The sequence below is a fragment of the Xenia sp. Carnegie-2017 genome, unplaced genomic scaffold (assembly GCF_021976095.1).
Source record: "Xenia sp. Carnegie-2017 unplaced genomic scaffold, XeniaSp_v1 HiC_scaffold_23, whole genome shotgun sequence".
NCBI classification, from domain to species: Eukaryota; Metazoa; Cnidaria; class Anthozoa; order Malacalcyonacea; family Xeniidae; genus Xenia; species Xenia sp. Carnegie-2017.
Genome location: NW_025813486.1, coordinates 4,969,178 through 4,996,865, shown reverse-complemented (window position 1 = coordinate 4,996,865; position 27,688 = coordinate 4,969,178). Strand labels below are relative to the sequence as shown.

At 33.1% G+C, this 27,688-nt stretch overlaps 1 protein-coding gene and 1 long non-coding RNA gene across 12 annotated transcripts; both read left to right on the top strand.

The window, feature by feature from the left end:
- Positions 1–25,286, top strand: LOC124448263 (serine/threonine-protein kinase/endoribonuclease IRE2-like). Of its 11 annotated transcripts, none has more exons than XM_046999265.1 (9): positions 1–70; positions 258–316; positions 7,168–7,291; positions 7,949–8,071; positions 13,528–13,599; positions 13,759–13,885; positions 14,095–14,196; positions 22,658–23,352; positions 23,445–25,286. In XM_046999265.1, exons 6-9 carry the CDS (start codon positions 13,771–13,773, stop codon positions 23,853–23,855), a joined length of 1,323 nt encoding a protein of 440 aa, XP_046855221.1. In that variant the 5' UTR covers positions 1–70; positions 258–316; positions 7,168–7,291; positions 7,949–8,071; positions 13,528–13,599; positions 13,759–13,770; the 3' UTR covers positions 23,856–25,286. The 11 variants fall into 11 exon arrangements, with proteins under 11 accessions (XP_046855221.1, XP_046855220.1, XP_046855222.1 ...); XM_046999264.1 differs by having other exon boundaries at positions 13,486–13,599; XM_046999266.1 differs by lacking the exon at positions 13,528–13,599 and having other exon boundaries at positions 7,233–7,291.
- On the top strand, positions 2,988–4,218 carry LOC124448264. Its single transcript, XR_006948986.1, has 2 exons — positions 2,988–3,177; positions 3,563–4,218. It is a non-coding gene; the product is annotated as an uncharacterized LOC124448264 (long non-coding RNA).
- Positions 25,287–27,688: the final 2,402 nt, after the last annotated feature.

Genomic DNA, 27,688 nt, shown 5'->3' with positions numbered 1-27,688 from the left:
ATTCACAGCTCGCTTTCCAAGTTTAGAGGCAGTTATGATTTAGAATATGTTTCAATGCTTAAAAATTGTGGTAAGTACCTTTATTTTATCATGACGGTAATAAAATTTAAACGTGCTAATAAAAACAATAAAAATCATAACGCCGTGTCTTTGCTTTTACATAACAATAAAATTTTAATCTTTTGAATTAAGTTGCACAAAATAATTTGCCACGTATCAACTCAAAGGACGCAACCATTTGACGCTTATCTTTTCAGAACGTTAAGTGATTTGAAAGATCGAATGTTCAAAGTTTTGAGCCATCAACTAGTAAAAGGTTTTTAAGACTAAAGACAAAGAATTATCGTGTGTGTTAACGATCTGTAAATGAGATCTTAAATAAAAATTGCTCGTCATATTTAATTTATAAACTTTTAATAAATATTGGTCACACCCAAGTACTATAAAATATACATCATAGATACATGTAGCACTTTGCAATCCTGTAATTGTACACAAATCAAACCAAGTTACAAATACAAACATATTAACTGCTTACCAAAAAAATCACTGCCATTCATCTAAAATAAGGCGTGTTTATCGTGATGTGTTTAATTGTAATTTAATTTATGTTTATAAAAAGTAGTTTTCGCCTTTTATCAACGATATTATTTTGGAAATGTAGCTTTTTTAAATGTTTATCAATAAACCATTTATACTAAAGATTTCAACAAGCACAATTTAGACGTTCATGACATATAATTGTGCAATGATATTGTGTTATTCAACAGGCAAAAGTACCAATAGTATAAAAATAAAACTGACATATCAAGCTGTAGTTTTTTTACCAATCGCTCCCAAAGTACCTTAAAAATGGTATAATGTAACATAATTTACACTTCTCATTTCTATTGATGATTTTGACACAAATTAATTTCGAATTTATTAAGAAAAACAATAAAAATCATAAGGCCGTATCCTTGCTTTTACATAACAATTAACTTTAAATGTTTTAAATTCAGTTGCACAAACGAATTTGCCACGTATCAACTCAACGGACGAAGCCATTTGATGCTTAACTTATCAGAACGCTAAGAAATCTGAAAGATCGAATGTTCAAAGCTTCAACCATCGACCAGTAAAAGGTTTGTAAGACAAATGACAAAGACGTATCGTGTGTGTAATGGTATAAGTGAGATCTTAAATAAAAGTTGTTCGTCAAATATAATTAATACACTTTTAATAAATATTAGTCTCAACCTAGTACTATAAAATATACATCATAGATACCCGTAGCAACTTGTGATCCTCTAGTTGTACACCAATTAAACAAAGTTACGAATACAAACAATTTGCTTACCGAAAAATCACTGTCATCTAAACGAAGGCGTGTTTATCGTGATGTGTTGCTTGCTAAGGAATTCAAATTGCTGCTAGCATGCAATTATATTTATCTTTGGGTCCGGACAGTATATTTATAAAATATGTTTTATTTCATTATACTTGTGATAGTATAAAATGACATTTATGAATCCGGAAGATAATTTAGTTTGAAATTGCAAATGAATCATGCATGTGATCATTGAATAGTTTAGATATTTAAATCGTATTTGAAGTATAAATATTGATCAGGAAGTGTGTTATTTTTGTGATAAACTAATTTGTAAGTCCACATATTAAATGCGGTTAAAAATTTGCTAATCTTTTTAACGTTACAATTGTCTTTCGTCAAGCTTTGGTTGCGAAGGTTCATGTATGCAAATTCATCGCATTATAGTTACAATAAATTTAAAAACAGATATGAGTATTGCAACTTATTAGTTCTTTTTAACACTTCTATTTTATGTTCATAATTGCAAAATATCTTAAAAACGGTATAATTTAGTAAAATTTAGACTTATTTCTATTGATCAATTTGTTCCAAATTATATTCAAACTTATGAAAAAAAACAATAAAAATCATAAAACCATATCTTTGCTTTACATAACAATCTATTCTTAAGATGTTTTAAATTCCGTGGCATAAAATAAATTTCCACATATCGACTCGAAGGAAGAATATATGATGCTTAAGTTGTCAGAACTTTAAATCTTTCTAAAAGTTCAACTGCTCAAGGCTACACGCCGTTAACCAGTAAAAGGTTTTTAAGTCAAAAAACAAATAATTTTCATGCTTGACTGTGACGTATAAATGTGACCTATGGAAGTTTGTAAATTCTGTAATTGTAGATAAATCAAAGGAATTTACAATTCCAAACAAGAACAATATGCTTACCAAAAACAAATTACTGCCATCTTAAACAAGGTAAGGCATTTTTAAAGTATATATAATTATTTATGACTCGCTACGAAGTACATTTACTTTAAAATCGCAAATTGAGTCATGCATGTCATCATTAAATAGTTTAGAAATTTAAGTTGTTTTAGAAGTAGATATATTGATCAGCAAGTGTGTTTATCTTTGTCGTAAACTATAGTATCGCTTGTTCAAATTTTTAAGTCAACATTTTTTATGGAGCTAAAGAATTTTGCTTATCTTTGTGACGTTGCAATTGTCTTTCGTCGATGCTAAGTTGTTGACGCTAAGGTTGATATGTGCAAATTCATCGCATTAAATAATACAATACTGAAGATCTCTGATTTCCTATCAACTTGATAACCTTGTAAGTACAGCTAGGAAATCAAACATTTCTGCACATCTGTGTAAAAGGAGGCATACATATGTGACGTCATTCGTGTCACGTGTCCAAAGATATGAATATTACAACTTATTAATTCTTTTAACACTCCCACTTAATAGTCATATTAACATAACTAACAAATCTTCATGATACAAACTTAAAACTTATCATTGCTCTTTGACTTTAAATACTCCCAATAGCTTTGTAAAGTTTTGATATTAATCTTTTCAGAGTCTTTTGGTAATGATATCACCAAACATGTCTTCCGTTTGGCAACACGTGAAAGAAATTATGTTACTTTGACGTGTTGTCACCAATGATCTAGTACCCATTCTACTAGATACCTGACTCAGCCAAATTTGTATAGTAATGAGTGAGGCAAATTTCTACGCGGCCGCCATTTGCAAAGGTGGCAAAAGCACAATGGCGGCATATAAAAACATTAAGTCTGTGCTGAGAGAAATCGACTTTGAGAGCGTTTTTATGATGCTGTTCTACTGAAGTTGCATTAAAAATGGTGAGTAATTTCTTTAATATTGTTAAAATGTGTAAAATTTTTAAATACTTGAGATAGAGCGGTCTTAACGTGTATTTTGCGACCATAAACTAAAGGCTGAGAGTTACATAAGTATGAACTACTAATCGTGAGTATTTATTAATTTACATCTTCTTTGCTGTTCTCTACGCTTTTTATCGTAAACCAAAAACATATTTACAGAAAAAAAGCGACAAAATCGCATAACAGCTATCCAGAACTTTGATTTGAACACAACGTTTACGGTTTATATGAATTATTTTACCTGAACAACATAATTTTAGATCTATTAACAATATGACTGCATCGTTGTAAAAATGCGCTTATTTTCACTATTTACAATAAACTACTATAAATTATTTTTTAGGATTTACATTTCCTTGGTTGTGGTGTGGATGTTCATCGAAGTCGACTAGATTCCTTGAAATAAAACAAGCTTCGTAGATTGCTGGCGAACACCAATTTTGTTTTTGTGGAGGATATCTTTATTATATCGCTTACTATAGGTCGAAAGTCGTAAATTGATGTATTTTTCAATGATCTGTTTGATAAGCTGTGATGAATGTAGATCTTCAGTTATTGCTTCGTGATCAACATCATGCTCGTTGAGTTCAGGAAACAAGCTCTTTTCTGCAAGCTCTTGGTTAATAAGATGAACCATTATAGTCTTCAAGTTTCTCCTGCTGGAAATTTTTTGTTTTTTTGAACGAGTTTCATGAATGAGGACTTAAATAGCTCTTTCAGATGCAAATATTATTTTGGTCACACCATTAGAAGGGAGAACAAGACCACCACGATTCTTCAAACTGATTAAAGATAAAGATGTAGTAGTTTGGAAGTGTGAATAATTATGATCATGAACTGATGATGATTTTTTTGACTTAAGAAAAAGAGCTCTTGCACATTCAGTACAGGTGATTCTATTGATTATCTTTTTTACAACAAACCCAGCAATATATCCAAGTATTGCTTCTTTGTATGATGACAGTGAACATGATTCTAATCCAGAAACTAAACTACTGACATGTTGTGTGTCCTTTGGTTTCATCTCTTCTACTTCAAAGGCTGGAGCATTTCTTTTATTCCATTTTAATGAAAAAATAGAACCAGCAGATTCATTTTCGAAAGTCAAACAGTTTGCATGCTTGGAACCAATGATGGAATTTCTTAAAAGAATTTTTCGTAGACTGGACTTAAATTGTACAATATCTCGATTATTGATGAAGCCATTCTTACCACGTATGCATGCAAACAGCAGCTCAAGGTGGTCTTGGGACATTTTGTACGTCAGAATGTATTTGAAAGGATCATGTTCCCTTGTAAGGAACATGACTTTCCTCGAGCAAATCTATTTTAGCTTTTTTAGCGCTTGGTGATGATGTTTCTGTCTCTCTTCTAGCAGGAGGCTTTCTTTTTGACTTTTTAGATAGTAGTCTCTCCGGAAAAGCGAACACTGAAGGTATCGCGTCTAACTTTAACTTGCGTTTATAGGCATTTTCAGTGTTATAATCATCGTGCAAAAAATGATCGCTGCAAAGCTGTTTGCGTTTGGGGTAAAGTTTTTCGTTTCATAGCAATGACCCATCTTTACAGAGGTCCTTATTTTCAATGGGAAATTTGTGGCTATGTTACTCTCTTTCAAAAAGCGATTTGTACATCCATACGCGGCGCACGATTGACCATGAAAATCGAAAATTACGCTTTGCAGCTAAAATGTGCTTCTTGAACGTTGTTTTAGAGTTGAGGATGTTATACCTGTGTTTGTTTTAAGATTGATTGCTTTCAACGTTTTCAACCATATATTTGAGTCAGTTTGACATGTAAACTATACTACCGTATATTGCGTGTTATGTTTTTTGCCACCTTTCAAGATGGCGCCCGCGAATAAAATTTGCCTCACCGTGACAACGGCAGTTAGATATCTAGAGGATTGGGTATAAGTCATTGGTTGTCACATGTAGTGATACGACACATCTACAGTGGGTGACTAAAAAAAAAGATCGTGACTAAAACACCACACGAGTACATACAATTACATCGAGTAACATACGAGTACATACGAGTGACATACGACTATTTTCTGGTCAACAAATGAGAAACAACACAATTTCTTCACTACATTGATATTTGCGTTTATTTTTCCTTGTATTTGTGTGGACTTTGGGGCAACCATTTGATGGATTTAAATGCTGAAATGCGATTAAATAAACAACGTATAAATAATGCTTTCAAAACGTGCTATATGAAATAAATGTACATTATATATATTTGAATTAAATGAAAGTTGCACTGTGTTACGAATATATATCATATTATGCGTACAATATCAGCTTACTTTTAATGTTTTCAAAGTTCTAGCTGATATAATTCAGTCTTTTAACTGCAAAATCAGTATCTTAAAGACCAAAATGAATGTATAATCGCTTTCATAAATATGTATTTCCTAGGTGAAAGTGTTTCAAAAAGCGCTCAAATACTGGCAAATCGCATCGACAAAATATCTATAACAAATTCAACTAAAACATACAAATGAATGTAGTATGAAAGTAAAATACCTTTTCAGCATTTAAATCCATCAAAAGGTTGCCCCAAAGTCCACACAAATACAAGGAAAAATAAACGCAAATATCAATGTATTGAAGAAATTGTGTTGTTTCTCATTTGTTGACCAAACTAAGAATAAACTAAGCTTAGTAAATTTGTTTGTTCCTACACCAATATACCCGGACTCATAAAGTCACGGAAAACGAAACATATGACAATCTCTAGATTATAAAGAATGATAAAATGAAGGTACTTACCACAGTTTTTGCGCATTGAAACATATTCTGTATCATAACTGCCTCTAAACTTGGAAAGCGAGCTGCGCATTATCTTGTCTTGGCAACTATGAGGCAAATTCGATTCTTGCACGAGCGATTTTCAAATGAAAACGAACGCCGATATTTTAAAAGTATGGAAATAATTTTGATGTCACATTGATTTAAATAACTTTATTTATCCATGACAGATATTTGAGATAAGTGAAACGTCGCGAAATGTCTTAAATATTCGAAAATCCTTGTTTGTAAACGTAATCTGCCATACATTTCTACAGCAATTTGTATCTCAAGTGGTTAACCGGAAGTGCATTTTGCTTATATAATTAGGCTTAACATTTATAAAGAAAAGCTCAAAATAATTCGCGATTTCGCTGCCAAGCAAGAAACCCGATGTAGTGTTCATCGCAGAAACATAGCTTACATGATACTTGTAATCTTGAGATATCTGAGTATAACATTGTTTATAAAAACAGAGCTTTTGGACCACATGGAGGTGGTGTATATGTCTATATATTAAAAAAAATTATTCAGTTTACAGTCCTTGACTAATTTAGTTCGACCACGTTTGAGGTTTTTTGGGGTTAAAATTATGCCAATCAACTAGTTATAAACTAATTAGTTAATTCAATTACAGCAATGGACATTTTTATATTCTTGGTGTGAAGTCGTTTTGAATTGTGCTTTTAATAGACTTAACTTTTGCCATCTTACGGATCAATTCTGATTACCAGAAACAGCTTGAAATATTCCTAAATGATACAACCAAACATCGGACATGATCGTAACAAATCTTTATAGTTTCTACAATAAGAATTCTATATCAGCTTTCCTTCATTTAATTTATCAGAATATAATATAATGTTATCTTATCAAGGCGTGAGATTTACTTTTCCCAACATTTAAGCCAACGAACGCCCGTTTTGCCTTATTCAACTTAAACAAGCAAATGAAACAAAAGTTCCAAAATCTGATATTGTAATTTTCATGTATAAGACGAACTCTTAATTATGGAGCTAAGGTTTTTTTTAACAAACTCCCAAAATACCATGGAAACGGTAATAAAATTCAAACATGTTAACAAAAACAATAAAAATCATAAGGCCGTATCTTTGCTTTAGATAACAATAAGCTTTTAATGTTTTAAATTAAGTTGCACGAAATAATTTGCCACGTATTAACTCAAAGGACGCAACCATTTGACGCTTATCTTTTCAGAACGTTAAGTGATTTGAAAGATCGAATGTTCAAAGTTTGGAGCCATCAACTAGTAAAAGGTTTGTAAGACTAAAGACAAAGAATTATCGTGTGTGTTTACGATCTGTAAATGAGATCTTAAATAAGAATTGCTCGTCATATTCAATTGATAAACTTTTAATAAATATTGATCACACCCAGGTACTTTCAAATATACATCATAGATAACCGCAGCACTTTGCAATCCTATAATTGAACACCAATCAAACCAAGTTACAAATACAAACTTATTAACTGCTTACCAAGAAAATTACTGCCATTCATCTAAAATAAGGCGTGTTTATCATGATGTGTTTAATTGTAATTTAATTTATGTTTATAAAAAGTCGTTTTTGCCTTTTATCAACGTAGCGTTTTTAAATGTTTATTAATAAACCACTTATACTAAAGATTTCAACAAGCACAATTTAGACGTTCATGATATATAATTGTGCAATGATATTGTGTTATTCAACAGGCAAGAGTATAAAAATAAAACTGACATATCGAGCAGTAGTTTTTTGCCAATCGCTCCCAAAGTACCTTAAAAATGGTATAATGTGATATAATTTACACTTCTCATTTGTATTGATGAATTCGGTCCAAATTAAATTCAAACATGCTAATAAAAACAATAAAAATCATAGGCCGTATCTTTGCTTTTACATAACAATTATCTTTTAATGTTTTAAATTCAGTTGCCCAAAATAATTTGCCACGTATCAACTCAACGGACGAAGCCATTTGACGCTTAACTTATCAGAACGTTAAGAAATCTGAAATATCGAACGTTCAAAGCTTCAACCGTCGACCAGTAAAAGGTTTGTAAGACAAAAGACAAAGAATTATCGTGTGTGTTAACGATGTATAAATGAGATCTTAAATAAAAGTTGTTCGTCAAATATAATTAATACACTTTTAATAAATATTAGTCTCAACTTAGTACTAGAAAATATACATTATAGGTACCCGTAGCAACTTGTGATCCTGTTGTTGTAGACCAATTAAACAAAGTAACAAATGCAAACAATTTGCTTACCAAAAAATCACTGTCGTCTAAAGGAAATCGTGTTTTTCATAATGTGCTTGCTTGCTAAGGAATTTAAATTGCTCACTAGCATGCAATTATATTTATCTTTGGGTCCGGACGGTATATTTATAAAATATGTTTTATTTCATTCGTAAGCGATGGTCAACTCTAACATGATCGAGATGCTTTAAAATGATCCTAACAGTTTCTTTGTGGATTATCAAACCATGATAAATTGTCATTCTTTGGTGCATTTGTCGATAACTAATTGATTTGCCACTTCCACTAAGTTCTTCTCTTATGGTATTTACTTGTGATGATATGAAATGAAATTTATGAATGACATTTACTTTGAAATTGCAAATGGACTCATGCATGCTATCGTTGAATATTTTAAATATTTAGTCGTTTTATTTAAACATTTAGTCGTTTTGTAACGTTGCAATTATCTTTCGTCGAGCTGTTGACGCTAAGGCGATACATGCAAATTCATAGCATTAAATAAAAAAAAACCTGAAAATCTCGATTTCTGATTTGTAAAAACCGAGCTTTTGGACCACATGGTGGTGTACAGCAGAAATTCTAATATAATTCTGCTATGTTTGAGGCTCTTCTATTTAAAATTAGATGATTAACTAATTATAAACTAATTATTCAATTCAATTTCAGCAATGAACATTTTTGTATTCTGGGTGTGGAATCGTTTTGATTGTGATTTTGATAAACTAAACTTTTGTCACCTTACGAGTCAATTCAGATTACCAGAAACAGTTTGTAATTAAATATACCTTAAGATACAACCAAACATCAAACTTGATGCTAACAAATCTTTATAATTTTTACAAGACTACAACAAGAATTCTCTATTACCTTCCCTTCATTTGATTTATCAGAATATAATGAAATGTCACCTTATCCAACAGTGAGATTTACTTTTCCTAACGTTAGAGCAAACAAACACATATTTTTTCTTATTCAACTTAAACAAGCAAAAGCAAGGTCGGATCTAGGATTTTTCAAACATCAGTCAAAACGTCGGAGGCGCTCAGCACCTGGAGGGTCCGAGGCATTCTCCACTTGGAAATTTTGAATTTCAGAGACTTGGAAATGGCATTTTCAGTAACATTACCTAGTGATCATGAAAAATACTTTGCTGTTTTGCCAAATTTCAAGGTTTATCTGCATAGGGACACAATTTTACTTTATAGAAAATGCTTTTCATACATCAATAGCCCTTTGTAATTTATGGCAAACAATCTAGTATGAGCAGTAGATCAACACACCATGACATCTCTACATGAGGTGTTCAGTTAGAAAAGGGGACAATATGTGAAATTGGACAACATTTCATGTATGGGAAATACTCAGGTTATACCATTTCAGTCAAATTGTCAAAACAAAAAGCTTCATAGATCAGAAAAGAGTCAAAATCACAGGTTATAGTAAACAGCTTGTCATGTAATCAATGTTAGTTTTCTCAAATCTAAAACAATGTGTAGTATAACTGTCCAATGATTGAATGATCAATGATCATAAACTGAAAAGCCCCAAACATTTGTTTATGATAAAGTAACTAATAGTATGTCGCTTTATGGCTACAGATATTTTGTCCATTAAAATATATTTGAAGGAATGTAGGATTTCACTGCGATATAACGGCCAAGATTCCCCAAGCACTAAAGAAATCATAACTAAAAGTCCTTCGGCAACAACAATTTTAGAAGCATCGATCTGCTTGCCATACGCCATATTGACATAAATCGCATCACACACTCGCATAAATTGACTTTGATATTTTACATTCATGCATACACTTCACTTGTCCTTTACTTACGATTTTAGATGTAAATTTCTGCTGAGAAAACTCAAAACAAAGTTGGCTTGCTTTTGAACATCAATGACTGAAATGTCGCTCGCGAGATTGTCTTTGTTAAGCATTTACAATTCATCCATAAATTTTTCACCCTCTTGAAAAATTCACAGTTTGGACAGCAGCATTCATGTCAATATATGAATTTTTACTTTCTATCATGCTTTAGAAAATTACTATGAAATGATCATACATTCAATTTAGACAGTGAGCTTGACTATGTTAGTTCAGTTGGCTATTAGTCGAAATCGGTCTATCCAATCACAGTAAGACAAAAGATCAGAACTATTTTTGAACCATTTTATAGAGACAGCGCAGTGTAGTGTTTACTACAAATTGTTTGCAATATAAGTCGTATTTTAATCGTATTTATTTGATTGTATTATAATTTATCTGGATGTATTATTATGGACTAGAAAGTATAAATGTAATAAATGTTTGGCGTCGGCGACTCACTTAAAATTTAAACTTATTCCCAAATATTAAATATACTACCACGTATTTTGGTTATACCACGTAATTGTGCGACAAATTGCACGACTAGATAGCTTAAAGCCTTAATATTCTCCAATATAAATTTAATCGCTTGCTGTGGACGTTTATGTAAACAAGTACAATCGCAATTTGCGCGACCATATCGATGTAGTTCTGTGATGATTCATTGATCGAAATTTTACATGTTAAGTTGTTTGACAAACATAGTGAATCATGATAAACTACTTTTGGGCCCCATTTAATCTGATTATAAGCCAAATTGGGAGATTTCTCTTTTTTAAATAACCTCAATGCGAGCATACTTTTATAGTTAACTTCCAACTCAATTTTTGTTTACTTTTTTAATTTCAAAATCATGGGTGGATCAAGGGGTAGGCAAACTAAGGCACTTGCCAATAGTGAAATTCCTAAGTTGATCTCAGTTAGATTTTATACTATAAAGATAGTAGAACAAAAAACTCGTAAGTTAATTGTTATGTGGTTTGCAGACCAGTTAGTAATTAACTTAGTAATAGCTCTGCTGTTGATAGGCAGAGAGAAGCCAACTTTTGCCTAATTTCGCAAACGATCTAGCTATTTGACAGGTATATATTCATTTCGCCTGACCTAGACAAATTTTGCACAATTGACATCATCTGGAGGCTTACTTATTCAATGAGATTTATAAATTGTGTGTGTTCATTGGCTTACTTTTTGCCTAACTTAAGTGGTAAGCCAAATGAATCAATCATTGGCAGTCACTAAGAATTGTTGTAAGTTTTAGGTACATTTTAGGCAAGTAAGTAAATTGTATATAAAATTTATGCTCAATCTGCATTTGCAAGATATCATTTAGTATGTTTAAACAATCTCTATAACAGCTGTTGTGTATTATTTATACCACCTATGCTGAAGTTTGACCAGTACAGTAATAAGTAAATGTGGAAAAACCACACTCTTTACGACAATAATAAGACTCCCACTGTGTAAATGTGAATATGTGTTATATTTTTGAATATTTATGCTGTTATTTGTATATTAAGTTATAAATATTTGTCTATAGATAGGTCATATATTTGGTGATAAAATTGCAGGCTAGATCATAATTTGATTATGTGATGATAAGCATGTTCAAGTCATGAGGTTCACATTCTACAGAAAGCAGTTAGGCAATAAGTCTGTAATAATTAATATCTCGATTATTAGCATTCTGACTGACTTGAGTACTCTCCTTAAAACTAAACGTGTATTCCTGTATGTAGTTTAGGTAACCATACTTTAGTTCCGAATGTTTGATGTATCAAGTTACTGGCAGCCTTTTTGTTTGTGCAATACTCTTTTTTGATTTTGTCCATATGTTTAATGTTCTAACAAATTTATTCTGTAAAAAGGGGATGTTAAATGTGCATGGATGTTTGTAGATGTAAATTATATTGCACGATTATAGTACTAATATTGTATTTAGCCATCTGATCAACATGTCTTTTCGTTTCCACTGAATACTGCCAACTTCAACTGTGTTAGTAACTGATCTTAATTTTTCAAGTGCAACTCCCTAAATCTACGATGGTTTGTTTGTATTCTTTCTGTAACCTCGAACCATAATCATATCGCCTATCTCAAACTGCCAAGTTATTTTCTCTTTGGGTATCGATCTTTCCATCACTGATTCTGCTATAGAAGGTCTTCACACGTTAAATAATGTTCTCGTTCTTCTTCCGAGAAACACCTCACTTGGTGTAACCTTTTTCTAACTTTGCGCTGTTATACGGTATTGCAACTAGAACAAAGCCAGTTTATGATTTAATGTACAAGATTCACATTCCATTGTTTTTATTATATACTTAAAAGTACAAACAGCGGGCTCCGCTTTATGATTTTAGCTTAAAGTATCCACAATATATAAATGAATTAAATACGAAAAGGGAGTATTTAAAAGAGTATGGAAAAGGTATTGAGAAGGATATAAATTTTTGGAAATGAATTTTACTGTTGTTCAACTAAATAACTAGTTCTATTTGTCAACTATAAGCTAATAGCTAGTGGTGTATGTATTTTTGAAGATTTATGTAGTTTTTTAACACTAAATGAATTTAACAAACTGCACTTGCTTGTCAGTCATCTTCTTCGAAGTTATCGTATGCGCCATAATCATGCATAGGTTTCCAACCCATTTATCTCTTCTACATTGACTAGAAGTTTATGTCTAAATCATTGGGATGTAAAACATTCAGCAAAAAACACATTTTTAAATCTCAAACATGTTTGATTTAAATAATATTAAATATGCGTTATTATTTGAACTATCGTTGTGAAACTACTTCATTTTGTGTCCATTTACTTGACAGGCCGCACACATTTAAGCACTGCGTGCCTATTTTTTATGTATCAACACCATGGTTAAAAATCATTTGTTGATTACATTATGATAAATATTTAGATGTTGATTACATTATGTAAAATATTTTATGCATTTATAGTAAAATCAAATGACGCCTTTGACACTTAACAATGACATTGTATTTCTGAACTGGACTTACACCAATGGCACCTACTATATCTTTCGCTATAAAATAAAAAAAAATAATTTAGACAATAGAAATATTTTCTCAAAACTTTTAACTTTAATACGCTCAAATCATACGTACAAGGTTTTATACACAGCTCACAATAAACAGAACGTTTGATTAACTTCAGGTCAGCTTGCCTCTAATCGTATCAGATATGTTTGAATAAATGAGTAAAATTAAAATTCATTATTTTTTGTTTGCTCTCCTTTTCGTCCAAAATGCACATTTTCTATCGAAATTCATTGTACATTGGGGAAATTGAAGCAACTCTTATGCATTTAATTTTTTTAGTTTAATTCATCCATAAATGTACTGACGTTATGTCTTTCAAAGAATTGCAGTTGAAACTGGGGATAAACAGTGACGAAAAAGAATTTAGAGACGGTGAAAAACCCGATTTTGAAGGTCAATAAGAGTGGTGCATGCTCATTTTTATATAACAAATCATTTACAGCTTTTTACTATCATTCATAAGTCACAAAAATTTTTACAATGTCTTTGACGCTTGACAAGTGATATTTTACTATTTATTGTTGCTTTATTTACCATTTTTTGATTTAACAGATCTTGCATGAAATGGAAGCGTCTTCTGCAAAACTTTATGAAGGAACAAGTGAAGCCAGGGAAGAGCGTCCCATCCCTTATATGGAACGTTATGAAGAAATTGAAGGCTTTGATTTCAATATTGACGGCAAGTAAAACTCATGCCTTGTTACTCACAAATCATAAGTAATTGAATGCAAACCTGGGGTAAACTATTCAACATAAGCAAAATGACGAGTGTTTAAGTGGTATGATTATTGGCTGCTGTTAGCCATTTTATCATTCCTATTGGTCAAATTTTTGTTCTCTTGTGGTGTAACAAACTTGGTGTTACATGTGCTTGTTACTCCATTTTAGATGATCATAGATACACCAAACTTACACCAAAGGAAGCGTTTTCTACATTTTATGAAAGAACAAGTGAAGCCAGGGAAGAGCGTCGCAACCCTAATATTGACGGCAAAAAAAACTCATGCTTTGTTACACACAAATCATAAGTAATTGAATGCAAACTTCGGGTAAACTGTTCAACATAAGCAAAATGACGAGTGTTTAAGTGGTATGACAAAACACAACATATCGATTCATAGGTGAAGGTAAAGTAAAGTATGTTAGTAGAGGGCAGAGGGAGGTATCAGTGAGTGATGTGTACAGAGGAAAACCAAGGAGATACACTGAAAGAGAACAAGTGGAACCTTTATGCTTTGATGTGTTGTTGTCTATTTTTTGAGATGATTTATGGCAAAGTAACAGAAAGAGAAACATGTAATCATTTACTGTTGAAATTTTACGCTTATGTGCGGGGAAGTCATATATTCTACATTTTTATGAGAAATAGATATTGCTATATGACGACTGGTTTTTAAACATTCGAACTAAAAAAAATGCATGATTTGAGAAATAAAGTATTTGTATTTGTTGCTTGTTATAGAAGCAATGTTTCCACACTAGAAAGACATTTTGTTTCATATTATGTACATTTTACGCATAGTTTTCAAATTTGAAAATGAAGTGGAGCAATGAGCAAACATCATAACAGAGGTCAGACAATAATGTCAATAATGAAATTTCGAATTTTAAACTGTTTTTGTACGAAATGTATGCAATTTCATAAGTATGAAACTTTTACCGGAGTTTCTGAGTAGCAGCAAGCTTAAAAAACATTTAAAAAACTATGATTTTTTATAAGCAAACATGTTTCTACATTAACAAAATACCATCTTCAGTACGAAATGATTTTTGTTACGAAATATGATACAGTATAGGAAGATACGATATGAATAAATTTTTTACATTGAATGGGAATGTGATATAATTAAAAGGCGTTTTAATGGTTTTATCTTGAAAGTCGGTAGCTTCCATTGCATCTAGCGATCTGTTGTACATCCTCTAGTTTTGAATCTAACTCCTTTCGAACAACTATACAGTAGGTCCATATCGTGTGCAACTTGCTGCTGTATATTTAATTAGATTATTGGCTGCTGTAAGCCATTTTGTCATTCCTATTGGTCAAAAAAAGCAATTGACTGGCTGCCACTATGGTAATCACATGCGTAATAAGATATGCGTTTAACGAAAAAAAATCAATGGAGTGGCTCTGCTGTATATTCACTACACTGTGGCTGTGACTATGTACACAATGTTCACAGATTCTAGGTACCACGTGACATGCAAAATATTACTCATGTTTTCTAAGCAGGACTTCCTTGTAATTTGCAGCAAGACTGTCTTAAATGTTGTTGACATTTGTCCATAGAAATAAGTAATGAATATTATTCACAGAATGCATGTATGTATGCAAATGAAAAAGACACAAGAAGAGCACGTTTCAAGAATAAGACGTAGACATAGATTAGAGTAAGACCCTGTTTACATGAGACCGGAACGAAGTCAAACCACGGCACAAGCTCGTGTCGGTCATAATATTATTTATAGTAAATGTTTACATGGGAACGTTGCGAAAATAACTCAGAGTGGTCTGATGCCCTACTGCCTGCTGAACTGATCCGACTGAGTTCATAACGGTATGAATTGAAACCGGCATCAATGTAAACTCAAATTAATGTTCAGACCGATCTGGAATGGCATCAACGCTTGCGCACAAAAGCAAATTACAAAAGCAAAATGGCTAGCAAGCGTAAAATTGGCCTGGAAAGGAGGCATTTCGCGAATGAGGATTTTTCGTGATTTCGTGCCGGTCCCATGTAAACATGCAACAAATTCTGATTTTCATTTCGGTTTGACTTCGTTCCGGTCTCATGCACACAGGACCTACGTAGATAGGGTGAAGGCAGTTATCAGTTTTGTACACAGTAGGAAGCGTAGAGAAACACCAAACAATAGGAGATGTATCAATACACTGAAGGAAGACAAGGGAACCTCTACTTGTTTATCATCATGAATGACGAAGTCTTAGCTTTAGTTAGGAAAGTGCTCATTTTAGCAATTTTCTTCCAAACACTATCTATTCATACGGTTTGGTTTAGTGTAAATTAACCATAGGCCAAACGTTTTCATGCAACGGAGAAGAGGAATCATGCTCTAGAATGTAGAGGAATGAGTAATGAGGTTACACGAAGTAGAAGTTCAGATTGATGTAGAGTGTATGTGGATGGAATGAAGAAAAGAGTCCTTTGTGTTAAATGACAAAATAATTTCAACTAATATGAAAAGAAAGGCTTACAAGACAGTACAAATCCAACATTGTTGTACGATTTTGATATAGTGGCAATGGGAATAAGACAGATGACAGAGCATGGAGGTTGGACAAGTAAAGACTCTTTAATCTGTCATTTCATTAAAATTCGAATTACCTTCGATTCCTGTTCATTGTCCAAACTACTTGAGGATTCGTTCACTTTGTTCTTATCACTGAAACTCAGCTTTCTTCTTTCGTGCAATTCACTGTTTTCCCTCAGATTTTCAGGATCAGGGATAAGATGTTTTGTATTTCTTCTTAAAACAGACTGCTCCGTCCTGACTATACATGATCTTGGTTTATCAGTTTTTCCCCCAACCACAGCTGGTGATTTTATATCTTTTACCCAAATCTTTTCATCAGGGCTCAAGTCTGGAAGGAGCTTTCTTCGTCTTTTCTCAATTTTACCATATCAGCAAGCTTTAGAGTTAACATTTTGGATATTACTAGTAGATTATAAAGTAATTTCTTCCCCATTAATTATTCTGCTGGTGAGTACCCGTTCTGCAATGGTGATGCAAGTAAACCTGAATAAGGATCTTCAGATTTTATAATTAAGTTCTTTGCAGTTTTTACAGCTCTTTCTGCTTCTCCATTACTTTGAGGATAGCGAGGATAGGTAAATTCCTATTCTTCAGCAAATTTTGAAAAAACAGCTGCAGCATACTGTGGACCATTATCCGATACAACTGTTTCTGGTATACCATGAGGAGAAAATATAGATTTCATATGATTAATAACATCTTCTGCAGTTGTGCTTTTTTTCAAAGGAGCAATTTCAAAATATCTAGAATAATAATCTACTACAAGCACATAATTTTTTCCGCTATGTTCAAACAAGTCTGTAGCAACTTTCTGCCACGGTCGTTGAGGAAAACACGTTGTTAGTAACGGCTCTGCGTGATTTTCTCTATATTTACAACAAATGGAACAATCAGTAACCATGTTTTCAATGTGCTTACTTAGTCTAGGTTACCAAACAGGTTCTCTTGCTCTTTCACGAAAGTTACGGATGCCTTGATGGCCAGCATGAATCTTTTCTAGAATATCTAAACGTAGCGATGATGGAATTATCAAGCGGGAGTCTTTCATTAACATTCCTTTCTGCATTGTAATTGTTGCTCTTTCAAAGTAATAAGGTAACAAGGTACTAGTAATTCGATTTCGGTCCGGCCAACCTTCGAACAAAATTCAACAAGTTTCGTACAAACCGGATCTTCTTGTTGCTGTCGGCGAATTTCTTCTAGCCTTCTCTCACTAGCTGATATGTTTTGAACAATCTGTGCATCATAAATGTTCAAATCTTGGGATAAATTGTTATCAAATTTTGTAGGTTGTTTCATATTAGGAGCTCGAGACAATGCATCCGCTACAACCAACTCTTTTCCTGGTATGTGACGAATAGTAAACGAATATTTCATCAGCCTCATCTTGAATCTCTGTATTCTTGGAAGTAGTTGGTCTATTATCTTTGAGCCAAGCAGAGGAACCAAGGGTTTATGATCAGTTTCTATCACAAAATCCATTTCTAAAATATAATCATTAAATTTCTCACAAGCACAAGTTGTTGCCAATGCTTCCTTTTCAATCTGAGCATATCGTTCTTCGGTAGTTATCATTGATCTTGATGCATAAGCGACTGGTTTCTTTTCTCCTTTCTTATTTAATTGCCAAAGAACTGCTCCTATACCATACGACGATGCGTCGGCTGCCAAAACAGTTCGCTTCGTTGGGTCATAATAGGCTAAAACTGGTACAGAACTCAATTCAGTTTTCATCTCTTCAAAAGCTTTTTGTTGAGCACCTCCCCACTGAAATTCAATCTTTGTACTCAATAGATCTCTAATAGGTTTTGTTTTTTCAACAAATTTGGAATGAATTTTCCCAATTGATTAACCATTCCCAAAAATCTTCGCACATCACTCACATTTCGTGGCACTTCCATACCTTGTACTGCTTCAATCTTTTCTGAGTCTACTTGAATTCCATCTTCACTCACTATATTACCAGCAAACTTTACCATCTTAGCAAACTCACACTTCTCAGGATTTAGTGTTACTCCAGCATTGTCAAATTTTTTCAGCACAGCTTTCAATCTACTGTCGTGTTCATTCTTTGTCTTTCCATGAACAAGTACGTCGAAATTATGCTTACTTGACCATCTTGTTTCTCCAGCATCTGTTTCATCCTTTTCTGAAAATCCTCAGGTGCAGATTTAATACCGAAAGGCATTCTGTTGAAACAGAATATTCCGAACGGAGTAATAAATGTAGTTAACAAACGAGAGTTTTGTTCTAGTTTCGATCTTCGTAAGTGGATAAATTTCTCGCAAGACCCACTCATTTAACTTTGTGAAATCAACACAGATCCTTATTTTACCATCTGCTTTTGGAACAACAACCATACCAGCGCACTAATCGGTAAAAATATTAACCTTTGAAATAACGCCAAGTTTTTCCATGCGCGTCAATTCATCATGAACTTTCTTTGTCATCGTTAAAGGTATTCTTCTAGGTGTGGATAACGCAAATGGGATAGCACCAGATTTCAATTTGATGTTGTATTCTCCGACTAATTCACCCAGACCTTTAAACAAGTTTGGATAAGTAACCTTTATTTCTTCTTCCATATCATTTGTATCATTTGACTGAATCGGTTCGACTGTCGCTATTAGATTAAGGGCATTGATAGCTGGACGTCCCAACAATGGCTCTTTCAAATTTTTCACAATATAAATGTCTTGCTCTGTTGTTTTTGAAATAGCAGTTCTCAATGTTGCTCGAATTATTCCCGTTACTGACAGCTTTGCTTGATTTGGCCCGAACAATTCTTTATTAGTTGATTGCATCCGTGTTATGCTGTTTGCATAAATACCGGTTCTGGAATCACCGTTACATCAGCGCCCGTATCTATCTTAAATTTCACTGTAGACTTTCCTAATAATAAGTCGATTGCCCATTTTCGCTCATTTTTTACATCGTTAATTGTCCCAAGGAAAAATCTCCTGGGAATCCGTGCTTTTGTCATCAACTGATTGAATTTTTGCTTGAGTTACTTCTGCATCCCACTGCAAAATGCCCTTGTTTATTACACTTTAAACAAGTTTTATTGTTCGCTGGACAATCCTCTCTTTTGTGAATTGTTGATCTTCCACATCAAGAACATTGATGGTTTTCTTGCTCGAATGTTGATCGGGACTCCTATTCTAATTTCATTTTAACTTCGATTTTTGTGTCGTATCATTACTTTTTCGTCGATTTGTTCTTACGCGACCAATCAGCCCATTTTCGCTGTCTCCTTTTAGAATATCGTGATGGTGCTTGACAAACTCCGATGATTTCACCTCCCTAATAGCTTTCTCCAATGTTAATTTATCATCTTGCATTAGCCTTTGTGAATGGTTTGCATTTTGTATACCGACGACAATTCTGTCTCGTATCAACTCGTCTTTCAGTGTTCCAAATTGGCAAGTTTCCGCCAGTTTGTACAAATCTTCCACAAAGTCGATGACTGATTCTTTTTCACCCTGTATTCGTTTATTGAACCGAGCACGCTCGAAAATTGTGTTCGATCGACCAACAAAGTGCGATGCAAATTGTTCTACAACATTTCCGTACACCATATCTCTTTCGCTTATTTCAAAGCTTTTTAATAGATCATTGGTATTGCCTCAAATAGCATATACCAAAGTGTTGATTTGTATTTTATCATCTTTTTCGTCTAAGCCAGCTGCGATTCGATAACATTCGAATCGTTCAATCCATCGCTTCCAATCTTCGGGCTTTTTCGATTCTAATTTTTCTGGCAATGGAATTTGTGATTGAATTGCCATTTCTTATTTATCTCCACGTCTCTTGTCCACTTGTCTTTACCATTTTGACAGAATCCCATCACTGCCACCATGTAGAGTTTTTATTAAGTGCCTCCTCTCATTATATACATTATAAGCGGAAGTAATATTCAACAGGAAGTGACGTCTACACAGAGGGTTGTTTAATAACGCTACTGCTGAAATATTGCTTACAGAATTCAATGGCTGTATCATGTTTTCTTAAATACTGTAGCATGTTCCACTATATAGAGGACCGAAACTATAACTTTTAGTAGAGTGGGGAAGGGGTGTTTAATAACGCTGCTGCTGAAATATCGCTTACAGAACTACAAACATAACGGCTGTATCGTGTTTTCTCAGATGTTGTGGCACGGACCATTGTATAGAGGATTCAAACTAGAACGTTTAGGGGGTGTGGGAGTTTAATAACGCTGCTGATGAAATATCGCTTACAGAACTTAACGGCTGTATCTTGTTTTCTAAGATATTATTGCACAGACAACTGTACTAGAGGAGCTAAACTAGAACATTTAATGGTTTGGAGAGGAGGGTATTTATATCTTCTATTGTAGTCGACTGATTTCTTGTGAAAGCTAACGTAGTCTACATTAAACATAATACAATTATAGTCAAACAAATAGACCAATAAATAGTCAGGCCTATGGATAAATATAAAACTGATATGAAAATTTTATATGAAAGCATGGAAATGATTTGCTCACTTGCTCTCTTTAAGTTTATTTATAAGAGGTCTGCAAAGGAGCGTTTTGTTAAACGAGAAATTTTTTCAAATTAGTAAAACGTGATTGTGTTAGCCAAAGGCAATTGAAATGTTCTGCATCACACATAAAATACAAAAATGTTGTTACAACATTTGAAGCTGGAAGTTCGATCATTTGCTTGCACCGTTCGTGTGCTTATCTTGTCCATTTGTTATTTTATACTTGTTATTTTAAACCTTAGCACTACAACATGATTTCTTTCACATGTTTCTAAGACAGATAGCAATTTAAGAAAAGGACTGAAATATATAAGAATTTAAATCGCTTACTTTTTTTGTTGTTTTAAAAATTTATTGAATTGCATGATTCCTTTTCTACCTGAGTAAAATATTTGTCAAAAAGGATATTTTCTTGACAACGAAAACCCTGACACAATAACACAATAGACACATGACAGACAAATTGTTTCTTGTAAATATATCATCATATGCTTAATAAAATAATTGAAAACTGCAAAAATTATCTTTAATTTACCAAAGGTAAAACAATACCAGCAATGTTGCACGAGAATAAGAAAAACAGGAGGTAGGGCTTGAGTTTGCAGAAATATAGATAAAGAGGTTCACTCTACCAAGGTGAATAAGAGAAACAGTACGTGTCAGATAATTTAGAGTTAAAACTTAAAATGCTTATAAAACGAAAATTTTGCAGCTTGTGTTATACTTTTATTGAACAGAAATTTAATACGACAACGGAATTTCTCTACTAGTTTATGCGTATTTCTTTTTGTTCTCAAGATATTGAAGCATTTATTATGTTCGATTCATCTAACTTGTGACGTCACATTGCATAATGAGAACTAGAATACTTCGGTACATTTGGTAATACTTTACTTCAACTTTGCAGAGTGCCTTTCTTTGTGATGTGTTAATGATATAAAATACTGCCTACTATTATCAACGTAAAGTTGTCACGAAAATGAAGTTTATTTAAAACATGGCAGCGACTCATTTTGCATTCAAAATGATGTCACAAGTTAGAAAAATTGGTAATAGCAAGGACTTCACTTCAGTATTTTTAGAATGAAAGAGTCATGCATAAAAAGTTTTAGAAAGCATTCATTTCAAAATTTCTGGTCTATGTAAATATAATTTAACTAGCAAAGTTTTCCTTTCATTGGCACTTTAATGGTGTTCAAACAAGGTTTGAGAGAATAATTGTTGAGTTTTCGCTGCTGATCGAACTTCAATGTTCATATTTGGCATTAAACATTAGATAGTCTATCTAAACGATGAGTGTCGAGAATGGAAAGAAAAATTAAATGAAGCTTTTTTGTTATCTTCTGTTATAAAAAATTTTTATACTCTAAAAAATATGCTCTCAAATTTAACTTTAATATTTTTAAAAAACGTAAAGTTATTTCCTAAAAAAAATATGAAATTACTGCAGAAAGAAGTTTTTGTGATTAATTGTATGGTATAAGCTAACCTCAAATGTTGCCAGATTTGATTGTACAATTAAAGAACTTATGATTTGTCTAATGGTTGCTGATAAGTTATTTCAAAAATGTGCGGTAGCAAATAATATCCTTTCCTGATTGGGAAAGTTTAAGTTATTTTGACGTATTAATTTCGTTTCTTTCACCATTGAACGTAATGTTTTATCTAGAAGAGTGGAAATACATTGATAAATCAACGAAACATAAAGAATTGTTTTTAAAATTGATTGAATATGGACGCAATTCCAGGGTTGAGGTTAAATTGGTGGGCAATGTACGAGTAATTTTCACAAAAGAATTTTGCATTGGCGAAGGAAGTGGTGCAACGCGTGTTTTTCTTGGATTGGGTAAAGATGGTTACGGTAAAGCAGTGAAACGAATACATCGAGATAGCTACAACGAGCTTGCGCTGCACGAAAAGGAAATTTTAAATGAATTCAATGCAAGAAAGTCGAAATATGTTGTGAATTATTCGTTCCTAGAAGAAGAGACTGAAACGGAATATGTATATTTGGTGTTAGACTTATGTGAAGAATCATTGGAGAGTTTTGTCAAGTCTTCTACTTTGCATGATCTTCAAAAAGCTCTTCCCGAAATTCTCAGACAAACTTTGCAAGGATTAGCTGATCTTCATAGCGACCCAAATCCTATTCTTCATCGTGATTTAAAGCCCACCAATGTTCTTCGAGATTCACAAGGCAAATTTCTGATAGCTGATTTTGGCATTAGTCGAATATTGAATGATTGTACAACACATAATAGCAAGCCTAACATGGGAACGGAATATTGGATTGCTCCTGAATCATATTGTGAAGATAAAGATACAGTCGATAAAGGACGATACAAAAAAGAGTCTGATGTATATGTAAGTGTAGGAATGTCAACATTTACATAATCACGCATAAATTCGATTGTGGTAAGTATTGTTTTGCTAATAGCCGCGTTTTCATTTTGTAGAATGCAGGAATGGTGGCTTATTATTTTGCAACAAAAGGCAAACATCCGTTTGGTGGTAAACGGCTTAGATTGGACAACATGTTGAAGGGAGACCCTGTTGGCTTGGACGAAATCAAGGATGAGACACTGAAAGATCTTCTATCGTGGATGTTAAATCTAAAACCTGAAGATCGGCCATCTGCCATTCAAGCGTTAAAACACCCATTTCTAATGTCGGATGACGATAAGTTTGACTTTTTATGTAAAGTTGGAAACCAACAGCCAATAAAGACGAGCGATAACAAGTCAAGTGTAGTCAAACAATTAAATAGCAAGTATTCAAATTGGAAAAGTTTCATGGACACTGATGTATATGATTATTTAAGAGCAGACGAGGAAAATGGAAAATGTATGAGTATGGGCCTTCATTGACACAATGCCTGAGACTAATTCGAAATATAGGTCAACATTGGTACGATCGACCACGGCCAAGACCTCAACCAGAGCCATTTTATAAAATTGGCAATCACAAGGCATTTTTTCTCAAGACATTCCCCAATCTCCCTGCTTGGGTGCATGCTGCTGTGAGGTCAAATGAAGAATTTAAAAACTATCCAGAACTCAAGAACTTTTTCAATTAAAGCAAACCACATCAATAAACAGTTTCATGATCAACTAGATCACGCAAATCTGCTTTCCATATTTTAATGAATATACAGATCATATTAAATTAGCACAATATTTCATGTTATATACCAGTACCTGTGGCATAGCACAGGAATGGCTTTTCTTATGTGTTTGGGTGGGGGTGGGTGGGTGCTGACCCTTTATAGCCTTTTGCTAGAAGGAGACAAGAGAAGTACCAATTTCTTACAAACTGTTTATTTACTAACCTGACTTGTATGTAATGGAGCATACTCTCACATACCTCAATAATTGGTATGAAAGTGGCAGAGTCAATACTACAAAAAGGACCCAGAAAAATTTGATCCAAAATAGATCACCAACCCCCTCCCTCCCCTTTTAAAATTTGTCAAAAAGTGTAAGTTTCAGGTTTTATATTGCAGGACTATGTTATTTTTGCTTTATCTTGTTCAGTCATTCAAATCTGCAAACTATCCAAAAAAATCAAATTTTTTACCTCGCTCTTTACTGAATGAAATATATGATTCCACAACTAGGTGTTTTTAAGATAAATTGATCTTCTGCCTGTACTTTCTTTCCATTGTACAAATCTCTTTTTAATGATACTGTAGCATCTTGCATTTTTCTTTTCGGTTTAACATCACCTGACTTGAAATTAACCTAAGCCAGAAAGTGTATGATTTGAAAGAAATTGTTTAAGAAAAAACCTGCGTATGCAATGAATAACCTATCCTGTACTCTGGGAATTTCAAGATCCGAGACATGTACACTTTACTTGGGCAGCCAAGTTTTTGGTAGTTTGAACATGTTTACGCCTTCTACGGGATGTGTGGTCATGGTGCTGAATGATAATAGGTTTATTATGTAATAAATGTTCGTAAAAATAAACACTGGTATGAATGATGATATACAACCTCTTTTTCATCTCTTTCCTTTGCCCTTTTAGTTTTTATATCTACATCAACATCATTTGCCTGATGACATTGAGAGTTTATTGTTCTAACACAAATGAATGGAATGCCATCAAAAATGAAATTCCACCTTTCTTGCTTTGGGTCTACTGCAGCCTGGTACATGGATTTTTACATTGTAAAATTTCATCAACTGTCTTGCGTTAAAAACATCAATTAAAAACTTTATATAAAATGTAAATTTATACTTTATATTGTGAGGTTGTTTAAGGTTAGGGGATTAAATAGAGATGACATTAATACTTTATATGGTGATGTAATTTAAAAGATTAATGATATAATTTAGTTGGCGATGGTAAAATTGAATGGTGATATAATTTAGAAGATTGCATAAAGTTCAATGAGAAAACAGTAAGCATATTATAAAGCTAAGAGAATAAGGATTATCTAAGAAAACACTCTTTTTATTTAAAAGTGTCTAGTGAGGTAAGGTCAGAATTAATGCATAGCAGTTTAAAAATGGAAGTTATCACAGCGACAACATCAATTGTTAGAAATTTCTATGCCTTACAAATAAGATAAAATTGCGTAAAATTTCTAACTGGAAATTTAGTTATGGGATCTGACCAGCCTTAGATCATTATTGCACAGGATATATAGGTGCACCTACCCCCAACCCACACTACCCCCTATTCTATGGAATTTTTATTACAAAAAGTAATAGCCCATAAAGTATTATTTTTATTTTGGTTGTTAGGCAATCAATTAGCAAAGTGTCCTTATTCACCCTGTGCAATGTTTGCTTATCCATCATGATAGACACCCTGCTTGTTTACGTTTTGCTTGTAGCTAGGCAGATACGTTCAAGTGCTTTTAGATAACAGTAGCAAGAATGATGAACCTCCTTTGATATTCAACTGCCTGCCATTGCCAGCGAAATGTAATATAATTTGAAGTATTGTGATAGTGATAGGCATTGAAATTATGACTAAACGTCAATTTCTAAAGGTGTTTTTTATAAATGACTTGCCTTGTTTACATTTTGCTGGAAGGCAGATTTGGTTGAGTTGTTTTGGACAACACTGGCAAGAATGGTCAACCTCTCTTGAGATTAATATTCCTGCCAACAAAACGTAAACAAAGCAGGTCATCTATGCACCCTGTCCTGCTTAAATACGTATTTCAAGACGTAAATGATTGTTATCGTGGTTCTTACTAAAGAGCGCATTCGTTTTCACACATCTTCATCCAGTAAATGTTTCTCGTTTATAGGACTCAAAATTTTGTAACAGTTCTTCCCGTGAATAAAACATTTCGGTAGAAGCCATCAATAAAACAGAAACAGAATAGAGTAATATGAATAGCGTAAGTCTTCTTAGTTTGACGCACAAAATTACCGCTGACTGAAATATTAAGCAGTCTTGGATTTGTTCATACGCTGTCTATGATCTAACGCCGACCACCAATGAAATATAGTAATTTAGATGAGGAACCCAGCCAGGTAACTACTATACAGGCCAGTGACTACACGTGACTAACTGCTGCCTGTAATTATCATTGAGTTAAAGGAGTAACGTCGGGCAATATTTCTACTCAAACGTCGGGCAATTTTTAGTGATTTTCGTCTTTTGGTGTCAGAACATTACTGAAATTATTACTTTAATTAAAAAAACTAATTTTAGCAAGGTAATAGCGAGAAATTGTAATAAATTCTCTGTAAACTTTTCCTTGCTATTTATTTTAATAGTACTATCAGATAAAAGCATTTGTAAGTAGATTAAATATGTAAAAGAAATATTTTCCATCTAAACCATATTTGACGTTTAATTTCACGGGTAGGGGGATAGGGCGAGGCAGTAATATGGCTTTAAAATTTACCTGGAAATAAAGGCCATCCGTAATTACGCCTTTCTTGCTTTCACGGTTCAATCGAATTGAATATATATTTGTCGAATAAGTTGACATTTTAACGTCGTATAATGACAGAAAACTTTACAGACAATTATTCAAAGCGGTACATTAAAAAAGGAATGTCTCTTTTGCTTTAAATAAATTCTTTTTTCAAGATCAAACTTTAATTCCATCCCTCAGCCCATCTTCAGTTTACTTTCAAGCACAGGTCTCTTCATAATTTTTGAGTCTGAGGTGATGATGAACATCCAGTAGTAAAAGGTGCCTCTAACATGTTGCATAGAAATGCAAAAAACATTGAAATTGAAAGGATGGAAAAATTTACAAATTGTACGACATATTTACATTTTCCTAACCTTTTTTTTGATAATCAGCTAATACAACTATAACAAATTTGTTCTGATCTCATTTGAATGATGTTTGACAGCTGACAAATGAATTCATAGTCACATGTTGCATCATGTGATAAAATCATTTAATAAGCCCTGGCTCCCGGCATTCCTTTTCCTACGTCACTGCTTATTCCTGCCTATAGCTTTTTCCATTCTTACATGCATTCTTTTTGTCGCTTTTTTGTAAAATTTCCCACCAAATAGAAATTAGCACAAGTCGGTGGCCTTTAAGCTTATTATAAATGCACAATGTAGATTATCTACAAATAGCTTAGTAAGGTACGATATCAGTTGGTAAAAGCTAAAGTACTCAAGCAATATATACACAAATGTGAAGTCTAAAAACAGTTTAGCGATATTTTTGACCTTAATATTATGCAGCAGCCATGCAATCCAGGTTTATAAT